The 19,887-nt window shown below is 63.0% G+C and overlaps 1 protein-coding gene and 1 long non-coding RNA gene across 7 annotated transcripts; one reads left to right on the forward strand and one right to left on the reverse strand.

Annotated features, from left to right (window-relative positions):
• Positions 1 to 39: 39 nt before the first annotated feature.
• ADGRE5 (adhesion G protein-coupled receptor E5) lies at positions 40 to 15,795 on the reverse strand. Of its 6 annotated transcripts, none has more exons than XM_058525507.1 (20): positions 15,525 to 15,795; positions 12,798 to 12,848; positions 12,446 to 12,580; positions 11,008 to 11,163; positions 7,624 to 7,755; positions 6,366 to 6,512; positions 5,757 to 5,903; positions 5,626 to 5,669; positions 5,421 to 5,498; positions 4,252 to 4,426; positions 4,070 to 4,177; positions 3,644 to 3,867; positions 2,906 to 3,082; positions 2,028 to 2,219; positions 1,518 to 1,744; positions 1,353 to 1,419; positions 1,161 to 1,252; positions 920 to 1,088; positions 756 to 854; positions 40 to 673 (listed from the first exon to the last, which is right to left on the reverse strand). In XM_058525507.1, the coding sequence occupies exons 1-20, from the start codon at positions 15,562 to 15,564 to the stop codon at positions 644 to 646; spliced, it is 2,490 nt and encodes an 829-aa protein (XP_058381490.1). In that variant the 5' UTR covers positions 15,565 to 15,795; the 3' UTR covers positions 40 to 643. The 6 variants fall into 6 exon arrangements, with proteins under 6 accessions (XP_058381490.1, XP_058381489.1, XP_058381492.1 ...); XM_058525506.1 differs by having other exon boundaries at positions 2,906 to 3,085; positions 15,525 to 15,794; XM_058525509.1 differs by lacking the exon at positions 5,757 to 5,903 and having other exon boundaries at positions 2,906 to 3,085; positions 15,525 to 15,794.
• Positions 8,678 to 10,715, forward strand: LOC131394282 (uncharacterized). Its single transcript, XR_009216101.1, has 2 exons — positions 8,678 to 10,576; positions 10,611 to 10,715. It is a non-coding gene; the product is annotated as an uncharacterized LOC131394282 (long non-coding RNA).
• Positions 15,796 to 19,887: the final 4,092 nt, after the last annotated feature.

Consider the following 19,887-nt stretch of genomic DNA (forward strand, 5'->3'; position numbering starts at 1 on the left):
GCCTGGCCAGTGAGACCCCAGCCAGAGAGCAGTGCCACCTGTGTATCAGTGATGTTTAGTTTTGTGTCAACATTGAAAGGTCTATACAGATAAAAAAGATCACACAACATCCACAGCCTTCAAAACAGGGAGAACCCGCCGCCCCGGAGCAGACGGGCCTCTGTACCGTGAGCCTCAGGCAGTGGGGCTGGGAGGGACCCTGCCCTCCTCCCACCCCTGACCCCAGTCTTAGCTTAAGAGAGAAGTGGAGCCCCGGCACCTGGCCTCTTGTTCTGTAGCAAAGACAGATGAGGGCAAGGGCCAGGCCGGGCATAGGAGCCCGTGGTCTGTTGGGGCCTTGTGACCCAGGGCGGGGGCTGCAGCCCTGGGCCAGCTCCCAGCCCACCGCGAGTCCAGGCCGGTCAGGGTGGAGCAGAGAGGCAGCCAGAAGCAGGCCCAGGGGCTCTGACTCTGCACCCTGGCTGAGCCATGTGGGGTTCGGTCCTGACGGCAACTGTTGACCTCCTCAGTGGGGCACACGGGGGCCGAGGCGGGAGAGTGGAGAGCAGAGTGGTGGGAGAGGAGGAAACAGTCTTCAGCATGTGCAAAAGCTGCGGAGGCCACAGCTGCTGGCCTGGCTTGAAGCGCTCTGTCCTGCACCCTGTCACATGCCGGACTCTGAGGGCCTGAGGGCCTGGAGAGAGAGGAGCCGCATGAGGCGGGAGCCCGGCCCAGCGGCTTCTGGGCCGGCCCCCTGGCCCAGGCTGGGCCCTTACCCGAGTCTGATTGTGGCTGGAGCCGGATGTGGAGGTGGTGAACTCCGAGTACTTGTTCCTGGCGACCATACAGGCCCACTTGCGGTACTCCTCCCTCACCTGTGGGCAGGACGTGTCAGCGAGGGAGGGCGGGGGTGGGGGTGGGGGGGCAGGGGCGCACCCACCTTCCTGTTGAGCAGGCAGTACAGCACGAAGAGGAAGAGGCCCTGCAGGCAGTTGAGGATGGAGAAGGCGTAGGTGAGCAGCCGGTGCTGCGGGTCGAAGAGGAACAGGCCGGAGACCCAGGTGCAGCCCAGCACCAAGAGCTGCGCGATGGCCGTGATGGTCAGCACCCTGGGGGAGGAGGGCAGTGGCAGCGGGGCCCCTCACACCCCTCTCCCCGCCCCCTCCCGGCCCTGCACTCACCTGGCCTTCTTGAGTTTCTTCACATCTGGGTTGATCTCAGAAAACTTGCGCGCGAGCTTCCAGACAGTAATCACAAAGATGACAGCATTGCACTGGGCGGGCACAGAATTGGGATTAGGGGTCCTTGGGCCCGTAGGCAGAGAGCTGGCCTCGTGGGGCTCAGGCTGCGGGCGTGGGGAGTGGGGCGGTTACCAGGACGATGACGATCACGGGTCCCAGGAAGCTCCAGAGGAAGCCGTCGGCCCGGTCCAGCCAGCAGCTGGGCGAGAGGGGGGGCTCTGGTCAGCGCCCTCGGCCCGGAGGGGCGGGGGTGGGGCACCGCGGCCCCCGCCCCCCGCGGCCCCCCCGCGCACTCACTAGAGGCGGTAGCCGTAGCTCTGGGTCTTGACGGCCGCCGAGACGCCCACGATGAGCAGGGGCACGCCGTAGCCGATGAGGCAGAGCCAGCGCTTGCGCAGGCCCTGGCCCTGGAACACGCGCACCACCAGGAGGTAGAGCTCCAGGCCCTCGAGGCTCATCCAGCAGAAGGCGGCCAGGAAGAAGTAGTGCAGCAGCCCGGCCACCAGGCGGCAGCGCAGCCCCACCTGCGGGGCGGGGCGGGGCCACGTCAGCGCGGGGCGGGCCGGGCCGCCGGAGCCCGGGGTGGGCGTGGCCAGTCAGCGCCGGGCGGGCCGCGCCGCCGGAGCCCGGGGTGGGCGTGGCCAGTCAGCGCGGGGCGGGCCGCGCCGCCGGAGCCCGGGGTGGGCGTGGCCAGTCAGCGCGGGGCGGGCCGCGCCGCCGGAGCCCGGGGTGGGCGGGGCTACCCCGGCGGGGCCTGGCTGCCCAGCGCGCGGGGGAGGGTGGGACCGTGCACGGGCCGGGCCTCACCTCGCGGCCTTCGTTGTCGATGCCCGCCAGGAAGATGGCGGAGCCCACGAAGAGGCAGATGCAGAGGTGCAGGTGCAGGGTGGTGCGCGAGCCCTGGATGGGCCGCACCAGCAGGAAGGTGAGAATGCACAGCAGCAGGCAGACCAGCGACAGCGACAGCCCCACCTGGGTGATCAGGGCCAGCGGCCGGTCCTAGATGCAGGGCGGGCGGGCTCCGTCAGCGCCCTGAGGCCTTCCTTCCTGCCCTCCTTGTGGGCCCCACCGCCCAGACTCACCGGGAACCTGGCCCCCCCACCTCCTCTGCCTGCAACCTGTGAGCAAGCCTGCTGAGTCTCATTCTGACTCACCCCCCGGGGGCGCAGCAGGGATCCCGGTGCTCTCATGGCTCCCTGGCCGCCGCCTGACCCGCCTCCCCACGACACACCCAGACTGCCCTCCGGAGAACGTCCCCAGTGAAGCCTCCAGGGCCACATCCCTCTTCTCCAACACTACCCTCTGACTTGGTCTCCCGCCCCTCCCACACCTATCAGCTCACCAAATCCCACACTTGGGTACTTCCTGGCCAAAGGGCCAGGACCACCAGCCTCCCCCCTCTGCCTGGCCAGGTCCAGGTAGCCACGTGGCCTGGCGCATCTACGGCTCCCCAGAGGCCACACACAGAAAGCTGTGCTCCCCCGGGAGCATTTGGCGATACTGCGCTGGCAGTGCCAGCCTCACTCCCAGGTGCTGGTCATGGCAGGGTGTGGGGGTCCCGGGGGAGGGGCTGCGCTGTGCGGCATGGGCCACCTGGCTGGTACAACCACCCAGAACCCGTCGGGCGGCACACCTGTGTCGCCTCCGCAGCCCTGCCCCGTGGCCCTTCGGGGGCCGGGCCTCACCTGCACGTCGTAGTGGGCCATGAGGACGGCGAAGCTGCTCAGGTGGCTGCACTGGCAGGTGGTGCTGGTGTGCCCGCCGCCCAGCGTCCGGCAGCCCGTGGTGGCCCAGTGCCCGCTCCTGTTGGCAGCACGCTTCCAGAAGGCACAGATCAGCTCCTCCTGTGGCCCGGGCGTCACCTGCTGTGGGCAGGTGGGGGTGGTCGCAGAGGTTAGCCTGGAGCCCACCCCTGGGTCCTGGGCTCGGGCTGAGCCCGAGGAGGGCTGCTCTTCATTAGCCAATTACCTACTCGGCACCTACTGTGCGTGCCGGGCCGGGGGACACAGCAGTGACCAGTCCCTGCCCTTGGGGGGCTGACATGCTCGCGGGGGAGACAGAGGGTAAATGATAGACTTAATAAATCAGCAAACTAGATAGTGCGTTAGAAGGTGTTAAGCGCTATTAAAAAAAAAAATAGAGAAACAGCGCAGGGGAAAGGAGAGGCATGGTTACAGGTTGTGATCTTAAATAAGGAGCTCCGGGGAGGCCTAAAAGAGAAGGTGACATTTGAATAGATTGGAAACTGGTAAAGGACTGAGTCACGTGAGGGAAAGGTGTCCCAGGCAGAGGGCACAGCAAGTGCAAAGGCCCTGAGGTTTGAGTAAGGAGCACAGTGGGCAGAGGTGGCTGCAGAGGGACCACCGTGGCGTTGGCTACGGGATGAGCAGTGGGGCTGATCCCCTCCCCACCCAAGGACTCACAGGGTGGGAGAAGGCAAAGGTGACGGGGGTGTCGAGTGCCGTCGTGTTGGTGTTGCTCAGAAAGGCTGAGTTCACGGCCGAGAGGAGCCTGAGCTGGGCGCCCTTGACCGGACGTTCATAGGTCTCTTCCAGCTCAGCTTTCTTCTCGGGGTCCAGCTCCAGGGAGGCATCGGCCAGCAGTTTCTGCATGTTCGGGTTGGAGAGGAGGCCCGCCATGGTGGGGCCTGGGGGGACAGACACACTGGCTGCCGTCTGCCCTCCGTCCTCCCTGAGAGGTCTAATGCAGGCTCGCCTGTCCACTCTGATGCCTGGAGGCCCTCGCAAGGGATCGGTTTCCAGGTGTCACATACTCTGAACCCCACCCCTAGACACGTTCCAGCCCCCCTCCCTCTCCCAGGGGCGCCCCCTCTGCACCCCTGCCTTTACCCGATTCCTTAGGTCCAGCGGCCACGGCCCTGTTCAGCAGCATCCTTGCGTGGCTCTGGCCTATGGTGACGTTTCCATTCCCCCGCTCCCAGATGAGCAGGGACAGCTCTGAGGGGAGATGGGCGGTGACTGGGGGCTCCCGGATGGGCCTGGGGCTGGGGTGGGGCAGGGCGAGGCCTCACCAGTGCCATCAGGGGAACGGTAGGTGAAGGAGTCTGCAGGCATGGCCTTGGCGAGGGTCCTCAGGATGTCTTCAAGGCCCGAGAGCAGGTGGGTGACCGTGTGGTGGCGGTCACACAGGGCCAGGGTCTCCAGGTCCCTGGGGGCGACCAGCTCGTCCACTGACTGGATGAGGTTCTGGGGGCGATGGGTGACAGTTGCTGGGTCATGGCACCACAGAGGCCGCCTGACCCTGATCTCACCCCCTGCAGGGGTCACAGGAGAACCCCTCAGCTGCTGAGGAGCACACGGGAATGTTCGAGACACCACAGTAGCCGGAGGACATGGGAGGGCTGGAGTGTTCGCCCGTGGGCAGGGACTGCAACAATGGCGCTAACGTCTGCCGGGCTCTGCTCTGAGTCTGCACGTCCAGAACAGGCGCCGCAGGTCGCGTGGCCACCGGGCCCCTGGAGCGTAGCTGCTCCACATCAAGCTGTGCTCGCAGTGTACAATACATGTCGGATTTCAAACACATAGTTGGGAAGAATGTGGACCATCTCAGTGATGGTTTTACGATGCTGTGTTGAAACAATGACACTTTGGATCTATTGGGTTAAAGGCCACTTTCACATTAATTTCACTTGTTTACTTTTACTTTTTTTAACATAGCTACTGGAAAATTCAAAGTGACCTAAGGGGCGCATGTATTTCTGCCGGCGAAGCGCGTGTACTGGAACTTAGGTCTAACGGGCACGGTGTGCTGGGCACTGATCTTTGAGCCTGGCTTCTGTTAGTTCACTTAAATCTCCACCCCGTCTGTATGGAGCAGGCGCCATTTATGAAGGGAGGACACTGAGGCCCAGAAAGGGGGCGTCACCTGCTTGAAGTCATGCAGCGGGGAGTGGCAGTGAGTGGGGTGGGGTAGGGGGGGATTTGAACGCTTGTGGCCCGGCTCAAGACGCAAAATTCTTACGTGCTCCCTTCTATCCCTCGTGTGTGTGCACGTGCGTGCGCGTTTCGGGTGTGTTTACCTCTGTGTTGAGGAATGGCTGTAGGTACGGTGTGTGTATATTGTGCAGACGGACACGTGTTTCCCTGAGCAGAGGCCCCTGCTCGGGCTGTCTTCACTCACACTGCAGCATCCCCCACACCCCCCAGGGGACTGTCCTGGGGCCCCAGGTCCTGCCCTCACCCGGATGGTGTCCTGGGCCGAGGCTGACTTGAAGTCTCTGCGCAGATCCTCGACTCTTTCAAAGAAGCGGGAGAGATGCTGGGGAGAGGGGAGATGAGAGGGTCAGGGAAGCTCCAGTGTGGGCGGGGAGCTTGGGGAAAAGGGGTGGGCAGAGTGGGCTGCACAGAGGGATTCCTGCCCCCTGGTCACCGCTGGGGCCACTCACCTGGCTCTTGTTTCCAGGAGGTGGAGTCCAGGGGGGGAAGATCTCTGCAGGGGACAGAACAGCGGGTCACTAGGTGTGAGCGTGTCTGTGTGTGCTGGGGGTGGAGTCTGGGGTCGGGTCAGGACAGGTACCTTGGCAGACGGTGTTGTTGGGGCCATTGGGGGACCCAGGAACCGGCGTCCACCATGGGCGGCAGTGGCACCTGTAGGAGCCCACGGTGTTGAAGCAGACAGTGGAGTTGTGACACTGATGCCGCCCAGAGCTGCACTCGTCCTCATCTGGGGACATGAAGATGGGGTCAGGCCAGGTCACAGCCTGGATCAGGCCCCTCTCCTCTCCACGCCCCGCCCCTTTCTCCGTGTTTGTGTCCCCTCGCCCCCTTGGCAGGAGGTGATGCCACCTGGTGACGGCACACCCCTGAGTGGGGGACCTGAGGTTATGGGAGGTACAGAGGTGACGCAGCAGCAGGTGAGCCGGGACAGACGTACGGGTTGTGAAACAGTGGGACACCTTCACCCCAGTCAGTGATTAATGCTGCCTGGGGGCCCCGGGAGGCTTCCCCTTGGTACCCCAGCTCCTCCCGGGACCCCCAGATCTGTTCACATCTAGTCTCCAAAGGCTTAACGCCTGGCACAGCAGGGCACCCCCCTGCTCAGTCTGCTAGGTTTGTGTGGGTGCCACTGATGTGTTCAGATGCTCTGAGTGTGGGTCTCCAGGAGGGCAGCGTCTGAGCTCAGGACCTTCACAGACGGTGTTGTTGGGGCCATCGGGGGACCCAGGAACTGGCTTCCAGCCAGGGCGGCAGCGGCACTTGTAGCCGCCCACGACGTTGAGGCAGTGGGTGGAATTGTGACACGGACTATGCCCCGAGGTGCATTCATTCACGTCTGAGGACAAAGCCGGAGGGTCAGCTCTGCCCGCCTCTCGCTGCCCGCCTCTCGCTGCCCCTCCTCTCGCTGCCTCCCTCTCGCTGCCCTCCTCTCTCTCTCTGCCCCTCCTCTGCCCTCCTCTCGTTGCCCCTCCTCTCGCTGCCCTCCTCTCGCTGCCCCTCCTCTGCCCTCCTCTCACTGCCCTCCTCTTTCTCGCTGGCCCCCTCTCGCTGCCCCTCCTCTCGCTGCCCCTCCTCTGCCCTCCTTTCTCTGCCCCTCCTCTCACTGCCCTCCTCTCGCTGTCCCTCCTCTGCCCTCCTCTCACTGCCCTCCTCTCTCTCGCTGGCCCCCTCTCGCTGCCCCTCCTCTCGCTGCCCCTCCTCTGCCCTCCTCTCGCTGCCCCTCCTCTCGCTGCCCCTCCTCTGCCCTCCTCTCGCTGCCCCTCCTCTCGCTGTCCCTCCTCTGCCCTCCTCTCACTGCTCTCCTCTCTCTCGCTGGCCCCCTCTCGCTGCCCCTCCTCTCGCTGTCCCTCCTCTCGCTGCCCCTCCTCTCGCTGTCCCTCCTCTCGCTGTCCCTCCTCTGCCCTCCTCTCGCTGCCCTCCTCTCGCTGCCCGGCACTAAGGACCACACGGTATTACACGTGCCACCACCTGGCGACCTTCAGCTGCACCCTCAAAGCACCTTATGGTGGCCTCCCTGCAGCATCGGTGTGGCCAGGACCATGGTCCCAGTTTACAGGTGACAAAACCATGAGAGAAACTGAGTCATGGGGGCTGGACTTCCTGACTATGGACTCTTGCCTGCTCCCTCCCCGGCCACGGTCCAGGTTCCCCTTCTGGAAAGTGGAAGTGACACCTCCCTCTGCTCCCATGTGACAGATGAGGAAGGGGCGAGGTCTGGGGGGTGCTCACAGGGGGAGGGCCCCCACAAGGGATCTCCAGGCCCAGAGGACCCGACACCTCCCTGCTCTGTGGTGGGACCTTTCTGGGAGGCGAGCCCTGGGCAGGGCCTCGGCAGGCCCTTGCTGTTCCACAAAGAAGAGGATCCTCTCCCTCCTCCTCGGGCTGCAGGATCAGCCTCAGCTCCTTCCCCAGCTCCGGTCCAGGCTGTGTTTTCCCGGGGCCTCTACCTGTGCACAGCTTCGGGTCCGTCAGGTTGAGCTCCAAGCCGGGCGGGCACCTGCAGGTGTAGCTGCCCTGGGTGTTGATGCAGACACTGCGGCCTTTACAGATTCTGGGTTTCTGCTGACATTCGTCCACGTCTGCAAGGGGAAGAGAGGGTGACGGACGCCTGCAGCTGCGGGCAGCCTTCGGGCCTGAGAGTCTGGCATGTTTCCTAGCAGAGAAGCATCTGGAAGGGGCCACTGTCTCTTCCCGGGTGAGTGGGTGCCTTTTCTTATTCACGTGGAGGCCTGTGGGTGCATGTGGTGGCCTAGAGGCTCTGTTGTCCAGATGTGGCTGGAAATGGCCTGAGTCTTCCCTGTCTGCCAGCTCCGGCTCCCTCAGCCTCCCTGGGCAGCTCCCAGCTGCGGTGGGGACATCATGGCCACCTGTGTCCCAGCCTGTGCATTTGGACAACGGCCAGGCTGGGCCTTCCTGGGGCCTGAGTGCAGGGGAAATGCTGCATTCCCCGAGCAGGACCAGCTTGGCTCCCAGGGACGGCCTTTGTCCTCATTTCCCAGGGTGGCTGCTCGCCCACTGAGTTCTCCTCAGAATCTCGGTTGTTCTGACGGGACAATGCTGTCCCATCCACACTAACTCTGAGAATCCAGCCCCATGAAGACGGACCAAGACCCTCCCCTGAGCCCGGCCCCTCAAGAAGGAGGCTTTCGGCAGCAGAAAGGAGAATGAAGATGATGCTGGACGTCCAGGGCCACCCAAAGAGAGGGCGCCAGGCTGGGTGGCCAGTGGAGGCTGAGGTCCAGCCAGGTGGCCTTGGGGTGGTGAAGGTGCCTTTTTCTGATCCTCGTGAAGACGACCTCTGGACTGGCAGGAAGTGGAGAGAATCACATCTGAGCAAGGCCTGTGGTGGGTGAGGGCTGGGTGGGCAGAGAGGGGAGAAGGTGCTGATGGGCAAGGGGTGGCAGATGTTTCATTTTCTCAGTCCTTGGCCTCCCACCAGGGACGCAGACCTGTGGGCCCATGGAGTGGGGTCCAGCCTCCATTTTCTGTCCCCGGGGGGTCCATATCCACATGGGGCCTGGGTTGACCTCCTCAGGACAGGGTCGGCCTCGGGCAATGGTTCCTGATGGCGTCCTCTCTTGCCACTTGGTCCAGATGGGAGCCTCTTCTGTTCCCCTGCCTCTCTGAGTGTGAGTGCATGGGGTCCATGTCACCCTGTCAACCCCTGTCAACACAGCTTCCTCCCGGGTCCCGGTCATCCGAATTGTCCACAGGCCCATGAACTGAAATTATTGTGGAGGGTCAGGGCAGAGCTTTGTTCAGAGATTACACGGAGGTTGAGCAGCCAAGAAGCCAAGTCACGGCCCGGAGGCGTCTTCACCAGGTGTGGTTGTTGACCAGGGACAGGCTGGCCGGGGAAGGTGGGCCCGCCCTCGAGTCTCCCCCTCTCAAGTTTCTGGATGGAGTCCCTGGGTCCATCGTGGCCCGAGGCTGTGAGAGGGCTCCTGGGGCGGCCTCGCCCATGGGGGCCCGCTGGGGGCAGGTCTCAGCTCGGTGGTAACTGACGATGGTGGAGAGGATGGGTATTGACTGCACACACCCGCTGAGCTGGTATCTGAATGCCACCCCTCCTTGTCTTATGCAAATAAGATGCCAGGTGGGCAGGAGACCATCCAAAGATCCGGAGGTGACCTCCGGAGGGATCAGAGGGTCGGGAGACCAGTGGGTGCCTAGGGTGGCCTCAGGTGCCTGGAGAAAGTGGGGCGAGGGGCCAGGGAGCGGCCGGGGGCTCCTGCCTGTAGCGGACTCGCTGCCCTGATGCGGGTGGATGTGTCCTGGGTGCGGCGAAGGCTGGAGTGAGGTGGGGGTGCATAAACTGCCCAGCTGAGCCCATCACAGAGCCGGGTCTGCAGGTGGCCGGCCCTGGTCCAAATAAGCAGGCTGCTCTCTCCCTGTCGCCCACCGTGAAGTCTGTCCTCACACCTGTCCATCCATGTCTCTGCCCAGCAGCAGAGTCCTCTTCTCTCAGCCCTGGCCTGTTTCTAACACACAACACAGCACCTCAATAACCACAACCACCGCCACCTGTGCTGAGGGCTCGACATAGTGGGCGGGCGGCACCCCTAGGCCAGGTACAGTGAGTGGGATCCATGACCACCATGTGCAGTTGTGCAGGTTGCTCACTGCACAAGGATATCTGGCCAGGGGGCAAGTGGGGGCTGAAAACCAGCTCTCTTTCTGTTTCCCAAGCACACTGCGTTCACCTGGAGACAAGGGGCCTTTTTCCAATTCATGTGAAGACTGTCCGCTGGCCAGGCTACATGGATGGGGCACAACATCCACCCACAAGGGGGCCTCTCTGGACCCACAGCGCCGTGGGCTGCTGGGCTGCACGAAGGTGCAGGTCCCCCTTCCCTCCCACTGGGGAGGCTCTCTGCCCTCTGCCTGCACAGGGCACACAGGGCAGGAGGGAAGGGACTAGGACGAGGCCGTGGGCTCCCTTCTCTCCGCAGCAGGGCGGGCCTCTGGACCCTCCTCAGAGCCCTTGCCTCCTCCTCACCTCCCACCGTCACTCCCCCCCCTCCCCACTCTCTGGTTCTGCTCTAATCCCCTCTCTCTGGATGGGTCCCGGCTCCCACCCCCCACTGCGGGCCCCACCCGCCCCTGTGGATGCCCGAGGCCCCTTCCCCCGGAATGGGAGCAGAGCTGGTGATGCGTGGAGGCGCGGCCCCTCATGGGCCTGAGCGGTGGGACGTGACTGCAGTGGGGGCTGGACGGGGCAGCTGCTCTCCGAGCGCCCCCCCGGGGCACGGCCCCGGATCCCCATCCTGGAGAGGGGGCGTCAGATCATGATGACTATAATTGTAAACCCAGCAACTGTCGCTATTGAGTGCTGTGCGACCTCACAGACCTTCCCAGCACTTCCACGAGGTCCCCACCACTGTGCCCTCCCGTTTACAGGTGGGTACCCACCACTGTGCCCTCCCGTTTACAGGTGGGTAGACCGAGGCACAGAGGGGCGAGGTGACGTGCCCAAGGCACACAGTTAACAAAAGGCAGAGCGACTTTTATCTGTGAAAGACAGGAGCTCTTTTTTTTTTAAGAAAACACAAAATCACAATAAGATTATCACATCTCACACGTCAACAGTGATTTCTGAATAAGCACCTGGCGAGCGTCCCCTCAGCTGTCGGGTGGCAAAGCCAGGACCCAGGCCCTCGGGTCTCATGCTGCGCTGCCTCTCTGTGCAGGTGGGGCAGGCGCAGGGACACCTGTCCCCACTCAGACCTGGGCTGCACCTGTACCCCGGGCTGCCCCGGATGCTGCAGGAGAGGCTCAGGGGGCCCCAAGCCTCACGCACGAGGAGATGGAACACGCGGGGTGGTTCTTACCTTGACACGTGTTCTCACTCTCGTTCCTGAACATTCTTCCTCCAGAAACAAGCTCGTATCCTGGGTTGCATGTGCAATAGTAGCTCCCTTCCGTGTTCTCGCAGTCTGCAAATTTCCCACAGGACACTGCCGAGGGTGGTCCACACTCGTTGATGTCTGGAACACAACAGGGCAAAGGGTCACCTCCAAAAGGTGTGAGTTCCCTCAGGGCAGAGACCCTGGTCCCCTACCTGACTCCCCAGCGTGGGGCCTGATGCTTAATCAGTGTCTTTTTGGAAAACATTAGACTCTCAGGCAACACTGCTGAGGCTGGGCCATGGCTGGAGCAAACCATTCCTGAAGCCCACTGCGATATTGTGATTTATAAGAAATATGTATTTGGTCATTCAGAAGACCAAAATATATTTCTTATATATATTTGGTGTTCATCCACAGTTCCTGGCTCACAGTTCCGAAAACCCTTGGAATTTCCTAAGTGTTGAGAGTGATAACATTGACTTCTGTTATGTTGATGAGGTAACTTCTGGAAAGCACCTAAGGATGGGGGCTGGTTGCCAGTGGAGCAACGAGATTAGAGGGTTGGAACTTTCAGACCCTCCACACACATCTCCAGGGAGGGAGAGGGGCTGAGGTTGAATCAATTGCCAATGGCCAATGATTTAATCAATCATGCCTATGTCGTGAAGCCCTCAAAAAAACCCTAAAGGACGGTGACCAGAGAGTCTCCAGGCTGGTGAACACGTGGGGGTGCCGGAGAGCTACGAGCCAGGAGAGGACACGGGAGCTCCTCGTCCGTTCCCCACACCTTGCCCTCCACATCTCTGCCGTCTCACTGTGCCTGACTTCTATCCTTTCACAACAGACCGAGCATCTGGTGAGCAAAATGTTTCTCCGAGTTCTGTGAGCCACTCTAGCAGATTAATGGAACCCGAGGAGGGGTCTTGGGAACCTCTGATCTATAGCCGGCCGGTCAGCAGTCCAGGTGACAACCTGGCTGACGCTGGGGGGAGGTCTCGTAGGACCGAACCTCCGCTTGTGGGATCTGACGCTCTCTCCACGTAGACGGTGTCAGAACTAAGTTGAATCGTGCGACACCCAGCTGGTGCCCCGCGGGTTGCTCGTTGGGCTGGGGAGCCCCCGGATTTGGACAGAGTGGGAAGTGCGGGCGTCGGGGGTGGCGGAAGGTCTGCCCCCCACCCCGGTCTGGAAGGGCACGCGGGGCGCCGAGTCCAGCCTCCTGGAGGCCAGCTCCTCTCTCCAGGAAGCCGTGTTGACCCACGTCTTCTTTTCACCCTCATCTCTTTCCCTTTCTCTTCTCTGCCCTTGACGATGGTCCCCAGGACAAAGGCTGAGGCCCCAGCCCCCAGCCACGTCCCCCACAGGCACTGGGCTGTGCCCGACAATCTGCACGTGCCCTCTCCACCCCCACCCTCTGTACCGTCGCAGCTCTCCGCGGGGCTGGTGATGAGCTCCCCAGACAAGGAACTGAATCCCGGATCGCAGCGACAGGCGGTGGCACTGACACACGTGGAGTTCCAAGGGCACCAGCGAGCACAGGCTGTGGGGGCAGAGGCTGTGGGCACGGAGACCACGGTCAGAGGGTGAGGGCTGAGCCAGGCGCTGGGGAGCGGGGCAGGGTCATCTCCGGGGGAGGGGTGCTGGGGAGGGGCGGCCCTGAGCGTCCCCCTGCAACAGGCCTCTCTCCTGCCTGGGCTGAGGGGTGCGGGTGGGGGTTCAGGGCCCCTTCCCCAGGCTCTGGCTGTGGACTCAGTTGCTCCCAGCAGACTTACCTGTGCAGGTCTGGAATCCAGCTTCCCACAGAGTCAGCAAGACACACAGCACTGGAACAGAGACAGAGGGTCAGGGTGGACCCCAGAGCAGGGACAGGTTGACGGAGCCCTGAGGGCGACGCTCTGAGGGAAGGGGGCTGCTGACTCCTCCCAGGCTTGGGCTCTGTCCGTTGCTCAGGGAGAGAGTGAGCAGGGGGTACCTTCCTGGGCTCTGACGCCCACGGCCAGAGGGTCAGCCCCCGTCGCCTGGGGCCCAGTTTCAGGAACTGAGGATGAGGAAGGGGCCTGGCCGGCGGGGGCCTGGGCTCCTGCTGGCCTGAGGGCAGCAGCTCCGTAAACGGACTGGAGTGTGGCAGCCTGGTCAACCCCGGCCTTGGTCAGGTCACCCCACCCCGCAGGGCCTCGCTTTCCCCTTCTGGAGAGTGGAGGAAACCACCTCCTAGAGCTGAGTGTGCAAAGCAAGCAGATACGCCCGGGCGTGGCGGTGTGCACCTCCATCGTCATCTCTGCGTACAGACGGAGGGCTGGGACCAGGGCTTCTCCCGGATCCCCGTGAACCTACGACGCTCCGGCCCCAAACCCTGCCTGGGGGACACAGGTGCACACACACCGCACCCACATGTCAGCCCCGACGACTGGCCTGGGGCCCAGCGGTGACACTTCACCCCGGGCTCCCCGCACAGGAAGACGCTGTGGGCTCTTGGGGTGATGCCGAACAGGCCCTCCTCCCCTGCTGTTCCTGCCACTCTGGGGCACCCCACTCCCGGGCATGTCCGGGGGTCCTCCTCAAGTCCCAGGGGCTTTAGAGGTCTTCCTGCCGCTCACCAGAGAGAGACAGAGAAGGAGACAGAGGTGGAGAGAGAACAAAGAGACATGAGAGACAGAGCCACAGAGAGATGGAGAGAAAGACAGAGAGAGAGAGAAGCTAAGACAGCAATAGAGAGAGATGGGCAGAGACATAGGGAACCCGTAGAGAGAGGGAGCCAGACGGCAGAGAGGGGACAGAGAGACAGAGAGGGAGATGAGAGAGAAACAGTTAGAAGGGTGGGTGGAGACAGAGGGGGAGGGCGGAGGGAGGGGCCTCGGCAGCAGGTGGAGGCCGGCTGTGGGGAGGGCTTAGGGAGGCATCCGGTCAGTCCCTGCCCATCTGGGCATCTGGGGAGGCAGCGCAACCCCAAGAATCCGGGGAGACCCAAACAGGGGCCGTGGGCAGCGGGCAGGAGTCACTTCCTGGGCCAGGGGAGGATGACTCAGGCCCGCCGCCCCTGGAGGGACTCCCAGGGGAATTCTGAGGTCGGCGATCATTGTGAGGCTGGCCCGAGGGGCTGTGGGGGTGCAGACTGGAGGGTGCCCTGACGGCTCGGCCCCTATGTCCAAACTTGACATCCCACAGGCTGCTGGAGGGCAGAGAGCCCCTCCCTCCCAGAGGCCCTCCCCGCCGGTAAACTGAGGCTGGAACGCCCTGGCCCTCCCTCATCTGAGGAGTCCTCTCTTCCTCCTCTCTGGCCGCAGGGCTTGGCCAGTTCCCCCCTTGGCCAAGACCCACTTCCTCTTTGTGGGACAGACCACAGAATGACCTTCCCTGGCAGGATGGGCCTGGGCTGACCAGTCCCCAGACCCCGCACGGGAGGGGCCTCCTTTGCACCCTGTCCCCTCCGCCTGGGCTGGGCGCTCCTTCCCTCCGGCCGCGGCCGCAGGCCGGGCCTTCTCATCCGGGGCCGGGAAGTAGGCCAAACAGGAGCTGGCAGGGAGCTGCTGCTCTGCGCTCCGGGTCCATCTGGTCACATCCTCCAGCCAAGCCTGGGCAGTGAGGGACCCTGCGGCGGGGCGGGGCGGCCACGCTCTCCTTCCTCCTCCTGCTAAGGACCCCCCAGCCCATCCCTCAGACCCGCCAGGGAAAGAATAATAATAACAACAACGCTGTTCACTTAATTCTTACTGTGAACCAGAAATGGTTTGTGTACAAACTCACTCAACCGTTAACACCATCCTAGAAAGTGGGTCTGGCCCCATTTCGCAGGTGTGGAAGGTGAGGCTCAGAGGCCCAGAGGCCTGGCCCGGGACACGCCCCCCCATCAGGTGCGCCCCACCGGCCTCCTCCCGTCTCTCGCCCCCTGGGGTGGGGCTGGGGGGCGCTGGGCTCGGGCCCCACGGGGGCGGCACAGGGACCCGTGCCCGTGGCCGGGGAAGCTCCCTAAACGTCATTTCTTCACTCTTTGTTGCCCGGTTGCTCCAGCAACAGGCGCCCGAGAACCGTTAGGGCCGCCCTGGGCGGGGCGGGGAGGAGGCCCGGGGAAGTGGGCAAAAGTCAGGTTCAAGGGCGAGGCCATGAGTCCCTTCAGCGCAGGGCCGAGGCCCCGCTGGGTCTGGGGGCCGCCCCTGCCGGCGAGCCGGCGGCCGCGCGGGGTGCGCCCCGCGGGAGGGTCCCGGCACCGCGTCCACGTGAAGAGCAGCTGCCTGCGGGACGGGCGCTGACTTTTGCCCCCCGCCTCCCCGTGCCTCAGTTTCCCCTCTTTCGGAGCAGCCCTCCAGTGGGGAGCTCAGGGACCCTCTGGGAGGGAGCGCAGGCTCTTAGAGCGCCCGGGGTGCGCGCCGGGGCGTGGGGGGCCCGCCGGGCCATGTGCCTCCCCCACCGCGCCCCGGAGCCGCCAGCCGACCTCCCGTTTCTCCAGCGAAGAGGGGCAGCCGTGCCGAGGGCTGCTGCCCGGGGGGCCCCAGAGTTCTCACCGTGCGGGACGCGCAGGGCGCCGCGGCGCGGGCGCGCCATGGCCGGAGCGGCGGGCGGGGCAGCGGAGGCTGGGCAGGGCGTCCCGTCTCGCGGCTGGGCGGCTGTGCGGCGCCCCGAGGCCGCGGGCCTTTATGGAGGGAGGGGGGACAGGCGCGGCCCAGGGCCCTCCCCGGAACTGGCGGGGCAGCTGGGAGCCAACAGGAAAGTGCAATAAAAACACAGACCCAGGGGCGCTGCGCGCACACGCGCGCACACACGCAGCACCAAAGTGCAACCTGCTCTCAAATCCTCTGCGCGCGGTCCCACCGTTTGCGCGTCTGAAAAACCCTCTGGCCCTGGGCGCAGGGGCGTGTCCAGGGGAAGGTGGGGCCGTGATGGCCGGCTGGGGGAGTCTTGCCCAGGGCCCGCTTGGCTCTTCTGTGGGGGTGTTTAGATGGGGGGACCGCGTCAGTCAGAAATAGCCCGGGGCTCCCACGTTGGGGACCACCCTGCGCTCTCTGCCTGGCATGCCCGTCTCCAGCGCCAGCCCGTGAGCTGACGGTACCTCCCCGCCCCCGTTCCTCGTTCAGACGAGGAAACTGAGGCACAGAGAGGCCAGAGTCCAAACAGGAGCCGAGGGAGAGCGGGGCCCTTCATGGACGCCGCCCCGGCGCCGGGGAGAGACCGCAGGGCCGCGGCCGCTGTGCCCCAGAGCTGGTCCCTCTGGTCCCGCGGTCCCTGGGTGGGAAATATATTTCAGGAGCCCGTGGACACTTCATAAATCAACGGAGAATCATATGAGAGCAGAGCTGTTTCCTTTTCAAAGAAGTCACATGACTGGCCATCGAATAATTTTCGAAAACACTGGTATTTATGAAGTGCTTAATCTGAGCCAGGCCCGATTCTTCTAGAATTATCTATTTATCTATTTTAACCCATTTACTCTGCAAATCCCCCGCCAGGCAGGCACCTTACAGAGGGGGAAAGTGAGGCACAGCTAACCAGCGGCTGAGCAGACGTCCCCAGGCACCCAGCCCCGTCCCCAGGCCTGCGAGAGCCTGGGGTCTGGAGAACATCTCTACAGGGAGCTAATGTGTCTTTAACAACTTGGTGGCCCCAGGTTTATCCAGCTAAAATCCATAGTTTTGTGTTCTCTGTGTTATTAATTATTTTTAAGTTTACAGACTATTTGGGGCAACGAGAAGGGTTTTCCAGTTAGGACATCAATATAAAGCTTTCCTTTTAAATGAATGGATTCAAGGATGCATAAGTGTAGAAAATTAAAAAAAAAATTAGGTACGTAATAGTTCGAAGGGGAAAGATTGTGGTCATGGAAAAAAAAGGTCACCAGTGGCTGAAGGCAGGGCAGCATTATCCCAGGGATGGTGAGCCCGCCCACTCCAGGAATTAACCCCTTCCTGCCCACTGCCGTCCCCTTGCGCGGGACAGGACATGGGAAGGGGTCCCACCAGGGCACCCGAGGGCCTGGGGAGGGGAGTGGACACGGGGGAGGCTGGGAGGGCAGCGAGCCAGACCAGATCCCCAGTGGATTTTGACTTTTTTCCCAGAAAGCTGGAAACCCCAGGGCTGGAGGTCCCCTCCCCACAGGCCCACAGGTCAGGAACCGGTGCCTGGGGAAGCTGGGGGGCGGGGGTTCCAGCCTGGGGAGGCCTCGTCCTCGGGATCATCGGTTCTTTTGCCTCCTCCTCCTCCCTGGGGATGTGATGGGGCCCCTGGAGCCAGTCTAACTCCCCTGGACTCAGTTTTTCTGTCTGGTGAGTGGGATTAAAACCCCTGCCCAGTGGCCTTGCAGAACAGGGGGAGGAAGGAACAGGATAACCCGGGAGATAAGGCTTCAAGATGTCCACTGTGAGCTTGGGGGAGGCATGAAGAGGGACGTCCCCACCCCCACCGCCACCATAATCAGGCCTGTCAGCAAGTCCTGTGGCTCTGCCTTCAGATAGACCCAGGATCCTCCCACTTCTCCTCATTTGTGCCCACCCTGGTCTGACCCCACCCTCTCCGGCACCCACACTCTGTTCCCCTCATAGTGGCCCAAGGGCTCCTGGGAAAGTCTGAGTCAGGTCCCATCCCTCCTCTGCTCAAGAACCCTCCGTGGCTCCCACCTCACTCAGAGGAAAACTCCAAGTCCTCCTCCGGTGCATAAGGCCCCGCACGTTCTGCCCTGTCACCGCCCTGCCCCTACCTCCTTCCTCTCTCCCCCTTGGTCACTTGGCTACAGCTTTCCTCTGGAAAACAGCAGGCATGGTCTGATCTCAGGGCCTTTGCACGGGCTGTGGCCTCTGCCTGGAGCACTCTCCCCAGATAACCCCCTGGTTCCCTCCCTCCCCTCCTTCATGTTTTGGCTCAAACATTCCCTGACCTACCCTCCACGTCCACAATGTAATCCTCTCCCATCCTCAGCACCCCAACTGCTCCCTACCTTCTCGATTCCCGGTAGCCTCATGGAATTCACCTACTTCCTCGCCCACTGTCTGCCCCCCACCCCACTAGACCGTCAGCCAGAGGGCAGGACTTCGGTCTGTTTGTGTTCCTGGCACCAAGCCTCACCCGGTAGGGCTCCTGCAGTTAGTACTACACCCCTCACCCCCACCCCTGTCGCTGCCCCCGCTGCAGGAACCCCCTTCCTGAGCCGGCCCGGCTGGGGTGTCACTGCTCCTCCTCCCCCCCTCGGCCCTGAAATTCCAGCCCCACTGACCGCTTTGGCAGTCCTGGACGACCTCGTGACCTCTGCCCCACACGGTGAGGTGGGGACGTGGGTCCCCACTTGCCAGACGGGAAACTGGCACCTGGGCGGCGGGGCCACAGGCCCGAGATTCCTCAGCTAGGAAGTGGCTGAGCCAGGATTACTACCCAATAATAGTAACAGTATTATTTCTTATATCACAGAATGATTGTTATTACTGCAGCTGCAACAGTAACACATCATCCCAATGGATGGTATTGCTCATTGGGCGCCTACTGTATGCCTGGGCCTCTTCTAAGCGCCTCACAGGACTGAACTCATCTTCCCAGCAGCCCTCAGAGGAAGGCGCTGTGATTTCCATTTGACAGATGGGGAAACTGAGGCACGACACCATGAAACGACTCGCACAGAGTCACAGGGTGCTCCCATCTCATATCAGAGGCCTGGGCAAACCCGGTCTTTCCCCTTCTGGACCGTGTGGTCTCGGGCGGGTGATGTGACCCCTCTGGGCCTCAGTGTCCCCATCTGGCGAGTGCAGGTGAGATCATGGGGTGGTGAACTGCAGGGGCGCAGCTCACAGAGGACATGTGAGGGCCCCCCACATCCTGCCCCCCGCTCCCTGTGCCACCACCCGGTGCCCAGAACCTGCACAAGCCCCAGCTGAGGTGGGGGTCAGCTGGGGTCTCCAGTGGAGGGGGCAGAACAGGAAAGCCCCTGCCTGGGAGACAATGGCAAAGGAAGGGGCCGGGCTGCCCCACGCGGATGAGCCCAGCTGCAGGCTCCAGGAGGGCGGCCGGCTATTGTGAGTCCAGACAGCTGTCCCCGCCAGGAAGCCCCAGGAGAGGGGGGAGGCCTGGCCGCCCTGACTCCCGACCCCAGGGCAGGCCCCACAATGGGCCCTTTGTCTCCTCCTGCAGGCTGAACACCTGGTTTCCCCTCAGGCTGGGACCCCGGCTCCTGGTCCCACCCGGCCAGCCCTGGCTGGCATCCTCCGGCCCTGCCTCCCGCCAGCCCAGCTGGGGAGTTGGGAGCAGCGCTGAGCTGGGCCGTATTTATAGTTCCCTGGCATTGCTGAGCAAAGTCCTAAATATAGAATCGAGCTATTTGGGGCCTCAGCCCGGGGGCAGAGTAGGGAGGGGACACACGTGTGCCTCTCTGGCCTGGGCCCTCAAGACTGCACGGGCCTCTCCGTTTCCTGGGGCTGGGGCTGGGGCTGGGGGGGTCTTGGGGGCAGTATGTCTGCTTGAAGGGGGTACAGAAAACAGATGTGGAGGAGGAGCCCGAAGCTGGCGAGAGGCAAAGCAAGAGGGGGATGCCTCAGAGAGCACGTTCTACGCCGGGGAGGAGGAGCAGGGTACGAGTTTGTGCCCCAGGGCCCCAGCACCCCGTTCCTCCATCTCCTTCACCCCATGACTAACTGCGGTGGGAAAAGGGGGTTGAACTGTCACCCCGGTGTTCTCAGCTTCTAGGAAATGAAGATCTTCAGGAAGCAGCAGGGGCAACTCCGAACCCTAAACAACCCAGCTCCTAGCAACCCACTTCCCCTTCCCCACCAGCACTGAGGTTGCCGGTGGCCCTTGGGCGGGGGCAGGTGACGCGGGCGGGGGTGGGGTGGGGCTATAAATAGCCAGTTTATAAGCAGCTGTGAGGACAGCTGGGCAAGGGGTGGCCCCGGA

This window comes from Diceros bicornis, chromosome 30 (assembly GCF_020826845.1).
Source record: "Diceros bicornis minor isolate mBicDic1 chromosome 30, mDicBic1.mat.cur, whole genome shotgun sequence".
Taxonomy (NCBI): Eukaryota; Metazoa; Chordata; class Mammalia; order Perissodactyla; family Rhinocerotidae; genus Diceros; species Diceros bicornis.

Coding starts and splice junctions, on each gene's coding strand:
- ADGRE5 (XM_058525506.1), bottom strand. CDS start 15,564: ATGGCGCGCCCGCGCCGCGGCGCCCTGCGCGTCCCGCACG. Junction 12,849..15,524: donor CGCCCTGCGCGTCCCGCACG/GTGAGAACTCTG, acceptor TCTCTGTTCCAG/TGCTGTGTGTCTTGCTGACT. Junction 6,513..7,623: donor GGACCCGAAGCTGTGCACAG/GTAGAGGCCCCG, acceptor CTTTGTCCTCAG/ACGTGAATGAATGCACCTCG.